Genomic DNA, 17,910 nt, shown 5'->3' on the forward strand with positions numbered 1-17,910 from the left:
ATTTATTGAACTTTTCTGACCTCTTCTTGCACAACTTTAATGCTTCCACATGCAGTTTGTTTGAAGTGTTTTATACATTATGCTATTATGACATTGGTATTTGGCCATCAATACAAGCTGACAGTTCGTTTCTAAACTCAACTGATAATAGGATGTTCATATGAAGCTATTGGACAAACATCAATAAACCTTCAGAATAAAATGTCCAGTCCTATTTAAAAGTTCAACAGGACTTGAGACCAGGTTATTTGACAGGACAATCTCCTATATTACTGATACAAACCCTCTTTCAGTCTCCCTGCTTCCCTAAATGAGTCAAACCTAGTTGCAACAAGAAAGTGATAAGTGCTATGGGGTAAGTCTTCACTTATGAAATGTTCTTCCTAGAGTTCTTGGTTTGGCATACGTTGTGATCCTTACAGCAGCAAGAGAAGCTGTTTTAGTTTTCTTGGACATTTCACTTCAGTCCATGAACCACTTTAATTTTTATCTTCTAAAATATTTCTATATTATCTGTAAACAGTATTATGATCATTCATTCAGAGAATGTTCAAAATTATGAGTACTGAACAAAGCGACTTATAATCTTGAAGTTCCAGACGTTGCAGCTCCCCATGGTCATATGAACAACATTTTGGGTGCTTGGCAACCAGTTTCCACTTACAACCAGTTGCAGCATCCCGCAGTCACATGCTTGCTATTGGAGACCTTCTCTATCAACTTCCTACAAGCAAGTCAATGGGGAAGCCAGCAAGGAAGGAGCCAAGCCGCTTACATAATTTTCCACTTCACCTGGCCTTTCTTCATTCACTAGCACTGCAATCTTCTTCCCCCTTTTCTCGCTCTTGTGAATGCCCGTTACCCTGCACTCAAATACACATATGAACTCACCAATGCCCTCCTTCTTCAGCCTCCTTGCACTCATTCAGGCATGCACTCACCTCCTTGCCTGCCTTCCCTGTATATGTACACGCACATACACATGCATGCACAAAAATTGCTCTCCTTCCCTTGGCCTTTCTGCACTTGCACACATGCGTACCTGCACCCCATGTCCACTTTCCCCAGCCTTCCTCAGCTCATCCTTCACTACAGCTGTCAACTGTAAACAAGTTGAGGTAGGCTTGCTTGTAGGGTGGGTTTTTTTCCCAAGGTCCCTGAAGGCTCCAGAGAGCTAAAACCATCCCTACAAGCAAACCGGAAGTCCATTCCTGAACTTCCGGTTTGCCCATAGGGCTGGTTTTTCGTGCTCCGGAGGCTTCAGGGAAGCTCCTGAAGCCTTGGGGAAGGGCGGGAGAGGCTGTTTTTGCCCTCCCCAGGCTCCTATAAAGCCTCTGGAGCCAGGGGGATGGTGAAAAAAGCACGCCAAAATTGGGGGGGGGGAGCACTGGTCATGTGCGCATGCCCGCTGGTGTCATGTGCATTGCATTATGGGTGTGGCAAGCCTATGCACAACCCCATGCACTCCCCTCCCTTTTGGCATGCAAGCCAAAAAAGGTTCATCACCACTGTCCTAGTAACTAGCAATTCAAGGAAAAATGGAGCTAAACTTTGCAAAAAAAAAAGTTTGTACTCTTCCCAGACTTTGAATAGATTAACTGACTCCTATTAATTTCTTCATCATTTGTGACAGATGAAATCAATGTGCCTATGGCAAAGGTTGCACTGCTAGCTCTTGCCCTACTGATCCTTTGTTATACTTTCCAAAGGATGGGATATAGTTAAAACTCCTACCAACCTTTTATTTCCTGTCCTATGTGAAAGGATCCAATTTGTGGAAACATCTAAGTGCTTTAAATTGTCACAACCTGGAATCAGTTACAAGCCATTGCACCATTTTCCATGCTGTTCTTGCTCTTTTAGCCATCCGTTCTCTAAATGAAAGTAATTACCTCTCTCCCACTGCTAAATTCCATTTCAGTCCTGTCTTCTACAGAAACAAAACCCTGAAGTGAACTAATATACTCGCCTCTCTTGCCTGCCTGGAATAAACACCAAAGTCCCTACCCAGGTTGGACAAAACACATGGCATGAAGAAGGTTCAAATCAGCTTCGTCATTTATTTGAAAAGTCTAAAGGACCCAGTGATGAATGCCTCTTTAGCTAGTATCACGCCTTGCTAGAGTTTGCTCCTCATAAACAAATGATGTCACACTATTTAGTGAAAAGACTGCTTGAATGAAGACTAGGGAGTAGGAAGAGGAGAAAAACACACATCAGCATCTTCATTGGACTGATCCAAATGCTACTTAAATGCCTACACTTAAGGAATGGGGAAGTCAAGGGATAGTAGGTCTTCCTGTCCTGTATCCTCTTCTTTTTCTATAGGACATTCTTTGCAATGGCATTCAGAGTCCTCACTTTAGTCACATCTGCCACCATGCTAGAATGCTCAGGTGTAGAGAGGGAGGCTCCCATCTTAACACTGGAGTTCCTGAAAGAAAAGCAACAAGTCTTTAAATGTTACCTAAAAAGTATACAAGTAATCCTCGGGATACAATCAATTAACAGCTGTTCTAAGTTATAACATTCCCTCCAAAGCTACATATGACCCACTTTTGTCCTTACAACTGACCATAGGTTATGTATTATCTGTAATTCAGTACCAATTTAATGTAAGCACCCCCCTGCCTTGCTCAGCCCCATCCAACCCCACTGGGACCCTGCAGCACTTGGGCCTGTTCCCCACTTGGGGGCAGAACAAAATGGCAGTTGCAGGACAAACCACTCTGGCTGCCGTAACAATCCCTGCGGGACCCTGTGCTCCACTTAACGACCTGCATGTTCATTTAATGCCTGCACTGGGGAGAGCAGGGTTGGGGTTTAATTAAGTGAGATTCTTCACTTAACAGCAATCACTATATGGGCAGATCCATAATGGGCAGATCTTCATTACGGTCATATTTCCAGGACCACCTGGACCCAGAAAAAAAATCAGGAAAAGAACAACTTCAAACCTATTCTTATTTGGTCCATGCATTTATCAGAACACCCCATGTTGTCACTTTACTGAAATAAAATGCCAGTGGCTGCTTCAGTAGATGCTTCCTTGTTACAGCTTAGAAGTTAGGAACTAGAGATGAATCTTATTGCAATGCATCCAATGCCTTTATTCAATTTACAAACTGTAAAGTGACATTAAGTAGTACAAACAAGATTAAGGCAGGGGAGATCTTGCCCTATTACCTGTACTTCATGCCTGAGTTCTTGGCTGAGCGAGCTGAGCAGTGAAACTCAGAAGCACCAGAGCCTTCTAAAATTCTTTGTAGGTTTCTCTCTGTTATGCCTCCCCCTGTTGGAGAGAATCCATCTCTGAGTCACAAATGAGAAGTTAAGCGTAAGTGTTCACAAAACAAAGCCAATTTTCTCCAGATATTAGAGGGAATCTCTGCTCTGAATCTGGGATTATTTTTCAAAAACACTTTAGCTTTTAAGGTCAGTGGATAGCAAACTTGCATCTCTTCAGCAAGTAAATAGTAATACTAAGGCTAGCAAAGTTTAGAGAGGGGATAGAAATGAAGTCCAGTAGATTCTCATCCAAAAACTAACATAGTCTTATCAATACATTATTGAACTTTACCCTATATCAGCTAATGGCACTCATAACAAACTTACCTGGTACAATAAGAATCCTGCCCTTTGCCTATAAAGAAAAAAAAAAGGATTAGTAACCTCACTTATAACAGAAAATATAACTCACATAGAATCTTGAGATAGCAGACTGACAGCTGACTCACATTTTCTCTATTATCAGGAAAAAGAGGACAAATTATCAGCAGAATTACAAAATGGTAGAAATGAAAGCTCACCTGTTCTATCAGACGCTTTATCAAGGGCAGCCCCTCCAGGGCAGAGCTGTCACAACCACTAGTTAGCACCCGCTCAAAACCTATGGATATCAGTGTTTCCATGGCTGTTACAGGATCACAGACCATGTCAAAAGCTGTAGGGGAATTAAAACTCTTCTGGTTAAGACTAATTACAATTGATAAATTGTTATCTTAGTTACGTTTTTAATTTCAAATAGTATCGATCTTAGTTCTAGAATAAGAAACACAAGATTAACAAATAATAGTTAACAAATGTACTGGGAAAGAGGAAAAAACTTAAGAGTAAAATATATTATTTTATAAGATTCAAAAGACAGAGGTGAGCCTGCTCTCCTAAATTTTAAATGTTATTATTATGTTAGCTGTTTGTTGTTGATAATCAACTGGATAACATTCCCGAGCAGCATGGTGTCAATATAAGATTTCAACATAATGGGCAACATTTTGCCCATAACTGCAAAAATAAATATATAATGAATGTACAGAGTTTTGTGATGGTTTTCAATTATTTCCTAGAAAGTTTGGTTTTATATAGTCAATTATTTAAGCAATGAAATAATTAATTTTAAATTTTATAACAAACATAAAATTTCTGGCTTTTTATTGATATTTTATTTTTCATTTCTATTTTAAGTACTCATTATTTTATTCCTTAAATGTTTAATTTTTTTTTATGTCCAAAAGAAAAAAAAAAGCTGCATTGAAACAAATCAGTCTGTATTAAAAAAAATCTACCAATAAGAAAAGTCTAACCATTCATAAACATTTTTGTAATAAATAAAAAGCAGGACATTAATCATGAGTTTGGATCTCAAAGTAAGGCTGAATTCCCTAGGCGGCAGCAGTGACACCTCAGACAACATTCTCACAAACCCCAACTGGCATGTCACAGTGTCTGGGGCTGCATTTTCCCAATTCCCTCTCTAAGCTATAAAACTCACCTCTGTGGAAGGTGACTGGCAAAGGGCGAGAAGCAGCTGCAAGGGAAAGGCCTCTAATTAGTCACATTCTCATGCTGAGGTGAAAACACATCTTTTTCTTACAAAAGACTTTTCATAAAAAGGCAGCTTGTATAATAGTTCAGTCATGCTACCTTGAGACCATTTCTACAATCTTTATCTGCTTCTAATCTTGTCTACCAAGATATCTTTTCAAAGTTTTCTCTAACTTTTGTATATGAAATCCCTTACAACAATTATGCTGATATACCTACTGAAAAGCAATCTTCAAATGAAAGAAGCATCCATGAGTGAGAGGGGCAGTCTCTAAATTTGATATATACAATAAATTAAATAAATAAATATTTCTATTCTTCTCCATAGACAACATGTCAATAAATCATTCGCAGAATTAAATGAACATTAGTTTTAATGCTTTAAGTGTCTTTGGAACCAAATATCTGAAGGACTGTCTCTTGCAGTAGATACACTAATTTTTTTAACACAAAAGAAAAGGCCTTTCCTTTGTATCAATCCAATTTTGTGACATTGTCCCTAAAGAATTGCTAGATTATTTTACTGTAGGACTATATTTTCATTTAAAACATTTTACCAGTTTATCAAAATATAAAACAACAGTAGTACTGAGAAAAATGAAAATAAGGGGAAAGGGGGAAGGGGGAAGAAAGAAAAGTGTAGGATAACGGGGGAAATAAAAATAGAAATATTGATTTCTAATTCTTTTGGTACAGTAGAAAAACCTCAACTTTTTACTTTTATATAATAATATATATACTTGCTGTATGACTATATTTTCAGTGTAGGATCAAAATAATTTTATTTGTCCATACATTGTTACTAACTGCCTTGCCTTTGCTTCACTGTTCATACCTTTTCAGTTTTACAGCTAAAATTATATTTGCTTTTATTTGTACTATGTGTACTATATGGAGTATATCTGTCACTTTGAACTTTCTTTCTCTATAAATTTGTAGGACCCATTCTGATGCAGAACTGTCTAGAAATTATGAACACAAAATTAAATGAAAAGGCATCATTAAAGATGCTGAAAGCTGCCAGCTAAAAAGTCTTTGAGGGTTATGCATGATGGGGAAATATGGTTAAATGCAGTGGTTAAATGCAGCACTGCAGACTACTGCTAGATCAGCAGTTCAGCGGTTCAAATCTCACCGGCTCAGGGTTGACTCAGCCTTCCATCCTTCCGAGGTGGGTAAAATGAGGACCCGGATTGTTGGGGGCAATATGCTGACTCTCTGTAAACCGCTTAGAGAGGGCTGAAAGCCCTATGAAGCGGTATATAAGTCTACTGCTATTGCTAACAAATATATATATATATATATATACACTATTTCTTTTTCTCTGAAAATATGAGCTCTTGGACTAAAAACACCAAAAAAAAAACCCACAACTATATGATTCATCTTAAATGAGAAAGAACTAAAAATTGGCTAATTCTAATAATAACAACTCATGATACCCCTAGGTGTACGGTAAGCAGTTACTGTAACTTTCCTATAATCATACCTCAACAATACATCATCTCAGCTCAGAAGAATAAGCCTGCTTCTCCCAAGCAATAAGGTATGGGGGTCATAACATCTACCTGTAAGACACCATTGGGCAGTTTTCTATCTGAGATTTGGATTTACTAAAGTGATGGTCACAGAAATCAAATGAATCTTAAGGAAAGCAAGACTCTAACCAAGCAGTGCTGTGCAGAGTTCCATGTCTACATAGCCATCCTCAGTTAAAGCTCCAAATACCAGCCCATCCGCTCCATACTGCTTGGCAAGTTGGATATCAGCTTTCATCACCTCTGTTTCCCGATCAGAGTAGAGGAAATCCCCACCACGGGGGCGGATCATTACAAATATGGGGATTCTTGTGCATTGCTTTACTACTTGCAAAAGACCTATAAGTAATAAAAGAGGTAAGACGCATCAGTTAAAAGTTAGGATAGCACATGAATATGACACGGCAGTAAACTACATTATAACAAAAGATATGATATCAACACCCAAAAGTCCCCAAGTCCCTCAGATCTGCTTCCTGCAGCAATAATCAAAAAGAAAAAACAAAATTCTTACCTTTTCCTGAAGAGGTTGGGAAGTAAAAGGGACATTGAAGAAGTGCAAATGAACAAAAATGAAAAAGGTTTACCCTGCTTCTAAAAAGCACAACATGGCTAATGGCATAGCATTCTGGTTTCAATTAGAAAAGTAATATCTTCCTTTTTATCTGAGATCTGTAATCATGGGTGTCAAACTTGCGGCATCACTTTGCCATCACATGACGTTTTTCCCCATTCACAGAACTGGGATACGCGTGGCCTGCATGTGATACATCTCGCCCACGGGTAGCTAGTTTGGTACCCCTGCTGTAGGCCAAGGACTAGTTTACAACATCTTATAGCACTATTCAATTCTCATCACTGTAAAGGCTGAGAGGCTGGATTCAGCTTGTCAACTCACCAATACTTGGTGTAGTTCCACCCTCCATCAGATTGGCACATAGTTCAAGGCGACCAGCACCTGCAAAAGATACAGATACCCGTATACTGTTTGAAAGCAGGTGATAGGAACACTACATTTTTTTACTGTAACAAATATTTCTGGGCATTCCTGAAAGTTCATTTACAAGGTAAGGGTTTATTTAATATCCTCATTTGGACTTCTAAGTAGTAACAAAAATGAAAAAGTGAATATGCATTCCACATGATTTGCTGAGGGACTGATTAAAGTAAAACAACACAAAAGCTCTAAAACAACTGTATATGAATTATCTATTCATATAAATTTGCACCTTGCCTGTGTCAGAGCACACAAAAGAAATGAAGATATTACATAATATTATTACATAACTTATTACATGTTTATACTTTATAACATTACACATCTTGCTTTTCCCTCCAAAAGAATTTCCAAAATGGCTTCATAACGCTTTTTGTAATAGCCTATGTCCCCCAAAAGTAGGTCTCCCAGTATCTTCAACTTCTATTTTATGGAATTACCTCCTCTTTCAGCGTTAATGGCAGATTCCACTGAATCAACACATACTTCCATGAGAAAGCCATTGGCCATTCCTTGAAGAAAAACACAAAGCAGAAGTTATGGGGCGAATAGACTGTGCCCTTCAACAAAGGATAAGGCTATTTATGAAAAAGATGAAAATATATCTCAAACTGTAGTTCTCACTCAGTTTCTTCTGCATAATGAACCCAAATATATCTGAACTCAAAACTCAGAAGGTTCCTAGATTTCCATTTACTAGTTAAATTCTGTTTACGCTTTATAAACAACACTGTCTGAACAATATACCTAGGAATTCTTAGTGAAATGCTAACACTTTAATAAAAGACTTGATCTTCAACCACCTCCATATTACTTTTGAAAGCATAATATAAACTTCTGAAGACAATATCTTAGCACATTCATGGATTACATACAATAATTAAGGTAATTAAAGGTAATCCCAAATATTTTCCTAAAGTACAAGAAAAGAAAATTAAGATGAGGGCATAAAGGGAGAGGCAACAGCAATAATATTTTTGCTTATTAAAGATCCAATTTTTTCTCCATGTAAAAAGATTCTACAATGAGCAAAACTGATTTGGCGTCTCTCTTTTTTCCAGATAAAGTATTTTGGCTATTAAATAGGAATTCAAACGTTGAGGAAAGATCTGGCATCCACAAAAGTGATGAATAGTGTCCTAGGCTAATGCAGAAAGATTTTAGACACATAAAAGACTGACCTGTGATTGCTAATAAGTAATGCATCAACACCAAGACTTTGATTACTGTATTTTGTGTTTATTATACAATTGTCTATGATCAACTTTTTGATCATAAGACAAAATACCCACATGAGTTTGGTAATTCTAACTACTCTAACTTCTTGTGTAGATTATTATATGTTCTTAGTCCAAAGCAAACCTTTCAACTATAAAGTATTCAAAAGTCTAGTGAGACATGCATAGTAATCATATTTCTTTTACAACTGGCCTTAATTTTAGAATGCTAGGATCCCATGTTCATCTGAAATAGTGCCAGTTAACTGCATTGTTGGCATTGTATTAATTGGTTATATTATTTTATATAACGGTGATGCAATGCCTTGCATTATGGAAAAACAATAACTTAGAAGCTATATGGGCACAGTCAGCCTGAACCAAATATAACTTTATAAAATCTTATTGTAACTGTATTATTTTAACAGAAGGGAAAACTGGAGACCAATTTATTTATTCATCAGAAAAATAGTGAACGTATTTACTATCTGCATGTTTTCTCAATGAATGTAGCAGATTTGGGAGGATGGTTTTCACTAGAGCCTTGATGGGGGAAGAAACGCCTAACTCCATCACTTTACAGCACATGTGCGGATGCCAATTTCTGTGTGTCAATACACACCCACTCCGAAGATCTAAAACAGGGGTGTCTAAACTTGGGAACTTTAAGACTTGTGGACTTCAACTCCCAGAATTCCCCAGCCAGCCATGCTTTAGTTTTCTGGAAGTGCAGCGAGCCCAACCCAGGCAGAAATGGGGCACCAGCGAAACCTCCCCACCTGCATGGCTTGCTTCTTTCAAAGCTATTCTGAACCTATGAACGGGTGGATGGGGGGTTTGCGCGCGGGCATGCGTTCAACTCCGCCTTCCCAAGCCTCATGGTCCCTTCCGGTTCCCGTTCTTAGTTTCCCCTCCACCCACTCACCCTCGCACCCTCCCACCGGGCCTCGTTTCCGGTCCCATTTCCTCATTCTACGTCAATCACGAGGCGGGGCGGGGGGGAGCTCCGCCAGAGGTGGCTTTAAGGTTGACGGGACTGCTGGGAAAGGGAGAAGGCCACGCCCCCAGCTCTCACCTGTCTTGACCTTGAACGCGGGAAGCGTCGCTCCATCACGTGACACCCCCATGGAACTCGCTGCACTTCGGTTCCGGGGAAAGTTGCCTTACTTCCGGTTTAGAGGAAAGCTATTTCCGCCTGGTAACTTGAAGCGATGCTCTTGCGGACCGTACTACTAAGGGGTAGTCGATTTTTGCTCGCACCCCGTCAAGGAAATTCTTCCGGCCAGGTACTTGCGCAGTAGAGTATGATTTCCTGATCTCTAAAGTTAGGTCTATCACACCTGGACTGCAAACATCCGGGCAAAAATTAAATAATAAATTGAATTTTATTATTTTATTCTGTCCGGCAATTTCATGGTCATACGGAGTCTTACACCCAGGCACACGCAAAACATATAATATATGAAGTGACTTGGGATCCTATTTCTATGATAATCTATTAAGTGAATAATCCAAATTCACTTAATGACCATATGATTCACAACAACTGCAATGATTCATTTAATAACCATGGCAAAAAGGTTGAAAAATTCAGGGCAACTCACTTAACAACCATCTTGCTTAGAAACAGAAATTCTGATCCCAGTTGTGCTTGTAAATTGAGGCCTACCTGTACTATATATGTAACTCATGATTGAATTGTTGGGTTTTGTTGTTCACTGAGTTTGCTTTTATTCTTGCAGACATTTAATTACAAGGCAACCTCATCAGTGTCTCGTAATTAAGCATCTGCAAGAAGCAAGCTCAAAGGACAAGAATCCAGAATAAGTTGATCGAAATGGTAGTTCCTTACTATCGGCTTCTTTTCTCTTTGAGGTACATATGAATGTGTTCATCTCTAGAGGGAAAAACTGATGATACGCATGTAATATCATTATACAAATGCCCTGGCTTGCATACTTGATCAGATATTGGGATACAATGATATGCGTTTTATAATTGCATGATGACATTATTGTACAAGCTATTTGCCATCATTGTTTGCTGTGGATGTTACTGTTTTTTGAGAAATCTGCCCAATTGACTTCTACAATAAAAATATAAAAAGTTGTACTAAGCTTCTTGGTCAAATCAGTTGACATTCTAATGTATCTTTTTCTATTAGAACTCTTGTGAATCTGTTTTTTCTTGTGCTTTCTAAAAGCACAATAGCTTCTCTTTTAAGTACACCTTAAGTCAGTATTTTTCAACCTTGGCAACTTGAAGATGTGTGGATTTCCATCTTCAGAATTCTTTGTCTTAAATCATATATTGAAAGCCACTTTGGTGTAGTGGTTAGGCTAGAAACTGGGAAATTCTGAATTCTACTCCTACCTTGGGCACAAAGTCAGATGGGTGACGTTGGGGAGGTCATTAATCTCTCAGCCCTAGGAAGGAAAAATGTTGCCAAGAAAACTGCAAGGAATCTATCTTCAAGAATCATGCATAATTGGAACAGAAGAAAGAAAATGATATACCAAAAACTTTTTATTTTTATTTTTAAGTGCATCTTTCCAAGGTTCTCTTGGTTCTTTTTTTATTAACAGTTATCTCCTTAGTCCAGTCCAGTAGTAAAAATATTTAATACTGCATTGTACCAAGTATTTATACAAAGGGTTGCTTGAATAGTTAGTGTCTTATCACCTTCTTTTTCTTTAGCAATGTCTCAGGTGGCGGCAGCTCCTGCAGAAACGGGCACAACACAGTGCAGTTTCAGAAGGAGCTTCACATTCCAGAGTGGCAGTACCACCTGTACCCAATGCTGTGACAGACCGAACAATAGGACGCTGGCTCATAATATGCAGCGGTACTGTGGCTGGAGCTGTGGTACTTGGTGGCGTAACCAGGTGAGGAAAGTGACTTTCTCATCCTCAACTCCCCTATTTTTTTTCTCACAATAAATGCACCATATTCAATGGATCTTTTTATATCCAAAGAATATATTTTTGCAACTTCCTCATAGCTTTGCTGTATTACTAAGCGTTTGTTAGTGAATGTTTTAAAAAATGTTCCCTTTGAGTACTTGTGTCATTCTTTTTATGTCTTTGATTATTGAGGTAGGAATTCTGTTTCTTAGTATTTGAGCTGAGCATGTCATTTAAAAGCGCAAACTAAATATATTTCATTTTATATGATCCTTCATATCAATCCTCCAGAATGTTTAAGATAATCTTATTTCTTTTTCCCTTGGAAAATCTATGTGATATGTACATTATTTTTACTATGTATGCATATCTTAAGTATTTTTAAATCACTTGTTATGTTCTAACTCTGCTTTTCTAGTAGGCACATCTATAACATAAAAGGACTTTCTCCCCTGATAAATAGTTTCTTTCTTTGCTGTCTTTCTAAGGTTGACAGAATCTGGGCTTTCAATGGTTGACTGGCACTTAGTGCGGGAGATGAAGCCTCCTCAAACGCAGGAGGACTGGGAGGCAGAATTCCTAAAGTATCAGCAATTTCCAGAGTTTAAAATGTAAGTATGATTCTTGTTTAAATTCTTTCAAACCAAAGTTCAGTTAGGATAAATTCTATTATTAGCATGGCTGTCTTTCTACAACAGATAAGTGGGGTGGGAAAGGGAGACTTTGGATGCTCTCTTTGAGGAAATTTGAGTTGAAAATTAGAGACAAATTATTAAACATTGCTGTTTTTTTCTTCTATTTTTTTTAAAACAAATCCCAATGCAACAGCCTGAACCATGACATGACACTGACAGAGTTCAAATTCATCTGGTACATGGAGTACTCACATCGTATGTGGGGGCGACTGGTAGGGTTGGCTTACATCCTTCCAGCAGCCTACTTCTGGAGAAAGGGCTACTTGAGCCAATCCCTGAAAGGTCATGTCCTCGCCCTGTGTGGGTTTGTCTGCTTTCAGGTAGGAATGGCTATTGGCATTTAGGAATAAATGTTGTGGGTATTCTTAAAATAACTGAGGCAATGAAAAATAGTAATATCTCAACATTCGAACATTCAAAGGCTAATGCTGAGCTATATGTAGGTCAAAGTCTGTAATTTCTGATAGCCTTGCAGAAGCTTGAAGGGCTGGAGATTCTGCAATGAATTAATTAATGAGGAAGGAGAGAGGGAGGGTAGGTGGATCTGGTGATGAACATTATCCTGTTTATTTATTTAGAATCAATTCAAAGCTTAGCAGCAAACCCCAAAACATTAGGGGCTCCACAATTAACCTACCACAAGGCTTTTGATAGTTTTTTGAAGATCCTTAAGTTAAAAATTACCTGGATCTTTGGTGGGAAGTAATTCCAGAGGGCAGGCCACAGAGAAAGTACATTTCCTGAATTATACATGATGACATTGTTTAATCAACGTGACCTAGACCAGTGGTCTGCAACCTTTCCACCTTGGCGGCTCGGCTAAAGTGCGGGTTTGTGTGTGTGGCAGGCGCATGCACATGAGTGCATAGCTTCATTGGTGCAAGTGACATGCCATCCACTTGCACAAGCAGCGGTCCCTTGCACATGAGCTCTACTCATGTGAGTGGAGAGTGCTCTACAAAGCTCTATTTGTGTGAATCTGTTTAGAAATTGCATGTAATATATATGATATTAGCAGGAAAAGAAATGAACTTTGTTTCAGTATAATTATTTTGTTATTTTTACAGGGTCTTTTGGGCTGGTATATGGTCAAAAGTGGATTAGAAGAAAAGCCAGATTCCCATGATATCCCTCGGGTCAGTCAATATCGTTTAACTGCACATCTGGGATCTGCTCTTGTTCTTTACTGCTACAGCTTATGGACTGGGCTATCCTTGTTGCTACCACAACATAAGGTATGTAAAATATGGAACTTGTATCTTGAATATTGGTTTGGTGCCATAGTCCTAGACAACATCTGCATTTGGAATAGGGAAGAGGTATGGCAGATATGTCCTTTACAGGCTTAGACAGGAGGCAGAGATGGGGAATGTAATCAGAAAATTTGTAAGATCTTTTATGTAGAATATATGAAAGGATTATAGCATATACTATTGTACTTGTGTTTTGGCAGCTACCTAAAATCCACCAACTATTACGCCTGAGAAAATTTGCTTATGGGACATCAGGACTCATCTTTCTCACTGCCCTCTCAGGTAAATGTCTCTGTGACTGGTACCTTAAATTTGGAGGCGGGGAATAGGGGGGAGATAAGAAAAATGCATCTATTGTAAGACCTTGCTTCATCAGATCCATGATAAAGTTTGGATTTTTCAGTGACAGCAAAGTTCTTAAATCCCTGCTCCTGAAGGACAGTATACAGAGCTAGGAAATGTTTTAGGGATAAAAACTTATCATCTCAAAAACTTTTATATCTTCTTGAAAATCTGCCTTCAAGTATATCAGCCTCTGTTCTCTGAAACTGTAGGAGCATTTGTGGCTGGACTGGATGCTGGTCTTGTATATAATTCCTTTCCAAAGATGGGAGAACGCTGGATACCTGATGATCTCCTTGCTTTTTCCCCAATGGCAAAGAATATATTTGAGAATCCTACAACAGTGCAGTTTGATCACAGAATCCTGGTACGCATCATTGCCTTTATGCTATGAAGTAATAGGTTTTTTTTTAATCTGATTAGTTTTAAAAAATACACACAAAAACTATGGGAATGAATTCTACCAGCTTAGATGGAGTGTTAGCTTTTTCAAATCTAAGATACTAATTTCAATTCTGCCATCTATAATTTTAAAAATTTCTCCAGGTATGAAGGTTAGAAAGATCATTTTTGTTAAAAAAGTAAAAAATGTCAGCTCAATTCTGAAGCTTGCATGATCCATTAAAACAAAGCTATTGCAAATGTACTACAATAATCTTTTGAAACCCACCCATTAAGAGGATTTGAATATAAAAATTATGAAGATAAGGCCACAATAGTAGAGCCTACAGGCTATAATCTGAATCTCAAGAATTGCTGTTGACCTAGTATAAGGTATAAGAGAAGGCAGGGCTTGAAAATTGCTAAATATCAGTATACCCAATGCTTGTTCTATCCATTTGCTTCCTGATGAAAGCAAGATGGCTTGCTTTGTAAAATGGAGCTTTCCAAGGCTTTGGTGGGGCTGTTGGAAGATGTTTTAATAGTTTTTCTTTCTTTCTTTAGGGCATTTCCTCAGTTGCAGCCATCACAATGCTTTATCTACTTTCCAGGAAGATCTCTCTCCCACGTAGAACTAGAATGGCATTTGCTTCCTTATTGACCGTAGCATATCTTCAGGTATTCATTTCTCATTAATGTACACATTTTAATGTACACATTTAAATTCCAGCTAGCAGAGAAATAGTATTCTCTGGGCTAAATGATAAACTGCCCTTCTAGATGAGTATGCGCTTATTTAAACTGATTTATCTTGGATGATTTACTCAGGGATTTTAAATACAGTTAATAGCAACCATGACACCATACAACCAGCTTTTTTCATATAGCTTTGAGTTAGAAACAAGACAGACAGATAGATTTGCCATATCATAATGGAAGAAAATGCCAGAAAAGTGAAGTTGTGTAAGCATTATTTCATGAAACAAGGGGTGGATTACTATTGTAGTTGTTCCTTTTTCTTGCACTTGTAAGAGTGTAAAGAATGTAAGAGAGTGAATAACAAAAACTACTTACTTACGGTGCTTGCTTGCTTGATTGCTTGCTTGCTTACTTACTTACAATATATATAGCTGCCTAGTCTTATATCAAAATTGGGGTGGCTCCCAACCAACAGTTAAAACAACATCAATAATAAAACAACATAATACATACATATATCCATTAAAAACCACAAACATTAAAATCCTGGCAGAAAGTTAACCTGTCACATGCAATCCATCACTAAATCTTCTCATAAAGTTGTTTTGTATTATTGTTTATACAGTATACAAAGGTAAGATCAACAGATACAAAGGTCTTCTGAACATTTGTAAAAACATGCTATATACATTAAGCTATGCCTGTTTCAGCATTGATATTTTTGCTCTGTTGCAGGTCACCCTGGGTATCAGCACATTACTTCTGTACGTCCCAACTCCTTTAGCAGCTACTCATCAATCAGGTTCATTGATGTTGCTCAGTATGGCTGTGTGGCTAATTAATGAACTCAGAGGGATTCCTAAATAGCTCAAGCATTAAATGTTCAAAATTAACACTTTTATGAACCATGTCATCCTCTGCCTGTGGACTGAATTGAAGAGGAGAATTGTATATTCTGCTATCTTGGCTTCATTGATGTGGAGAACACTGCTTCAAAACATGAATACAAACCATGATCTGTTTTGCTGGCCTTTTTTGTGTTATAAAATTATTGAGATTGTATCTGTGGAAAAAATGAAGGATTGTTTTGGTTATTCCTCATGTTCTGCAATACAGTTCATTAATGATATAACCACAAATAATTTCAATTTCCTTAAATTCTGTATATAAAAGATGGCATGATGTAGAATAGGATTGTGGAAAGAGTGGCCTTGGAAATTTGGAAATATTTATATTATGTGGAGGATGGCAAAATACAGTTTATATTCTAAATTATATGCAACTATGTGCTTTCATGTTTCTTTTAGTGGAAACTTGTTCATTTTAAAATATTAACATAGTGTGTATTATGAGTTTTAAATAAACATGATAAACATTTTTTTCGTCCACTTTTTTCATGTCCTTATGCAACCTATTATTAATATGTTAAGAGAGAAAGCCATGTTATATTTTATGACTTGAAATGGTATAAGATTAATCTTAAACTCCTTAAAAAATAGTAAACAGTGAAACGTGGAATTATGTAGCAGGACTATTCACCATCCAATTTATTTGATTTGTCAAGAAGTCATCTTCACAATTGTTTGCTTTAATTCTTAAACATACTGGGTGCATGTTTCTTGTTTGACTTCCCTCTCTCAGGGTTGGCAATAATATACATTCAGAAAACATTTCTGATTCATACAGTGAGCAGAAGCTTAGCCAGGTCATCTGCAAACACTAACAGCTTAGCTTTCGTAAGTTATCATATACCTTGATTGTTTTTATGTTAAAATGAAGTGTGAACTCAGCCATTGTGGCCTGTAAATCCTGATTTATGTCTTAGTATAATATGTGAACTTGGTCACTATATCACTATTCAACTAACAATTGCTTCATACAATGTGATTATATTTAATTTGTCTATATTTAAATGCTATATTATGCAAAACCTACAATAGGTACTGGAAAATATTTATATCCTGACTTTATTGTTTTTATAATAATTTAAGGCAGTGAACATATCTAATAGTCCTTCCTACTATTTTCCCACAACAACCTTTGAGGTGAGTTGAGCTGAGAGAGAATGATTGACCCAAAGGCATTCATCCAGTTTTCATGTGTAAGGCAGCACTCTTAGTCCCCTGGTTTCCTGGCCAAAATGGATCTCAAAAAAACCTCAGATATTTTCTTCCAGTCTGGGTTCCCTGGACATACCAAGTTCAAAAAAATACAGCCCATATTCAAACCCCTGTAATTATTAGTCAATTGTTAAATTTCCCAGCTACAACAGGAACACATTGGTTTCTACTGCAGTCTGTTTAATGCAAAGATGTTGAATATCTTATTGCCTTTGCCCAGTTTTACACTTGCTCTGATCTATCATATGTTGAAGCCAAACTTTTTTTTATTACACAGCAGAAAAATACATAGTATATGTCATTATAATAATACATGATTAAAATTGTGCATATATACTTGTCCAGTGATAATATTCATTTATTATCTATATACAATCCACTCGTAAGTGGGAAGTGCAATCAGGCCTTCAATCCATTGAATAAATGGAGCTATACGTTTATTTTTTCAATGCTGCAATATCAGTCATACCTATAGTAAGAGCATATTTATGTTGTCCAGTTATCACACTCCATGTACTAGGTATATAGTTCAAAAGAAAATTTTCATTGCCCAATCATATTTATATAATCAACTTTCTCTGAAAAGTTTAACTTACAAGTTAAAGATAACTTATAATAGCATCTCCAAAAGTAAAGTATCTGTAACCAATCCTTATAAAACATTATATGAGATATTCACTAAAATATATACATTTTTAAGCTATATAGCTCTTTTTAAGATCAAAGGAAATTAATTTTACTTAAGCCAATGAATGGATCTTGTAATTATCAGAACGGGACTTTGACTCATTATTTCAGAAATCTCCAAATAACACCAATTCATTTCAGAATAGGTTCCTTCCTTAACGTTGCTGATATTTTACTGCCCGCCAGCATTCACTCAAATACTGTAGAAACTAGAGCGTTCCCCTTTGAGGAAGATGCGCGGAGGGAGGTGGGCG

The 17,910-nt window shown here is 37.4% G+C and overlaps 2 protein-coding genes across 5 annotated transcripts; one reads left to right on the forward strand and one right to left on the reverse strand.

The window, feature by feature from the left end:
• Positions 1-2,035: 2,035 nt before the first annotated feature.
• Positions 2,036-9,725, reverse strand: CUTC (cutC copper transporter). Of its 4 annotated transcripts, none has more exons than XM_014052119.2 (9): positions 9,652-9,725; positions 7,800-7,871; positions 7,261-7,320; positions 6,492-6,701; positions 4,772-4,807; positions 3,810-3,943; positions 3,616-3,643; positions 3,187-3,292; positions 2,036-2,434 (listed from the first exon to the last, which is right to left on the reverse strand). In XM_014052119.2, exons 1-9 carry the CDS (start codon positions 9,701-9,703, stop codon positions 2,323-2,325), a joined length of 810 nt encoding a protein of 269 aa, XP_013907594.2. In that variant the 5' UTR covers positions 9,704-9,725; the 3' UTR covers positions 2,036-2,322. The 4 variants fall into 4 exon arrangements, with proteins under 4 accessions (XP_013907594.2, XP_013907595.1, XP_013907596.1 ...); XM_014052120.2 differs by lacking the exon at positions 9,652-9,725 and adding an exon at positions 9,502-9,634; XM_014052121.2 differs by lacking the exon at positions 9,652-9,725 and adding an exon at positions 9,356-9,494.
• COX15 (cytochrome c oxidase assembly factor COX15) lies at positions 9,673-16,227 on the forward strand. The gene is made up of 9 exons (XM_014052118.2): positions 9,673-9,862; positions 11,274-11,461; positions 11,968-12,090; positions 12,308-12,494; positions 13,242-13,409; positions 13,628-13,709; positions 13,982-14,136; positions 14,715-14,828; positions 15,585-16,227. Exons 1-9 carry the CDS (start codon positions 9,788-9,790, stop codon positions 15,714-15,716), a joined length of 1,224 nt encoding a protein of 407 aa, XP_013907593.2. The 5' UTR covers positions 9,673-9,787; the 3' UTR covers positions 15,717-16,227.
• The last annotated feature ends 1,683 nt before the right edge of the window (positions 16,228-17,910 follow it).

This window comes from Thamnophis sirtalis, unplaced genomic scaffold (assembly GCF_051295495.1).
Source record: "Thamnophis sirtalis isolate CommonGarterSnake01/CBP01778 unplaced genomic scaffold, rThaSir2_p1.2 scaffold_11, whole genome shotgun sequence".
Classification (NCBI taxonomy): domain Eukaryota; kingdom Metazoa; phylum Chordata; class Lepidosauria; order Squamata; family Natricidae; genus Thamnophis; species Thamnophis sirtalis.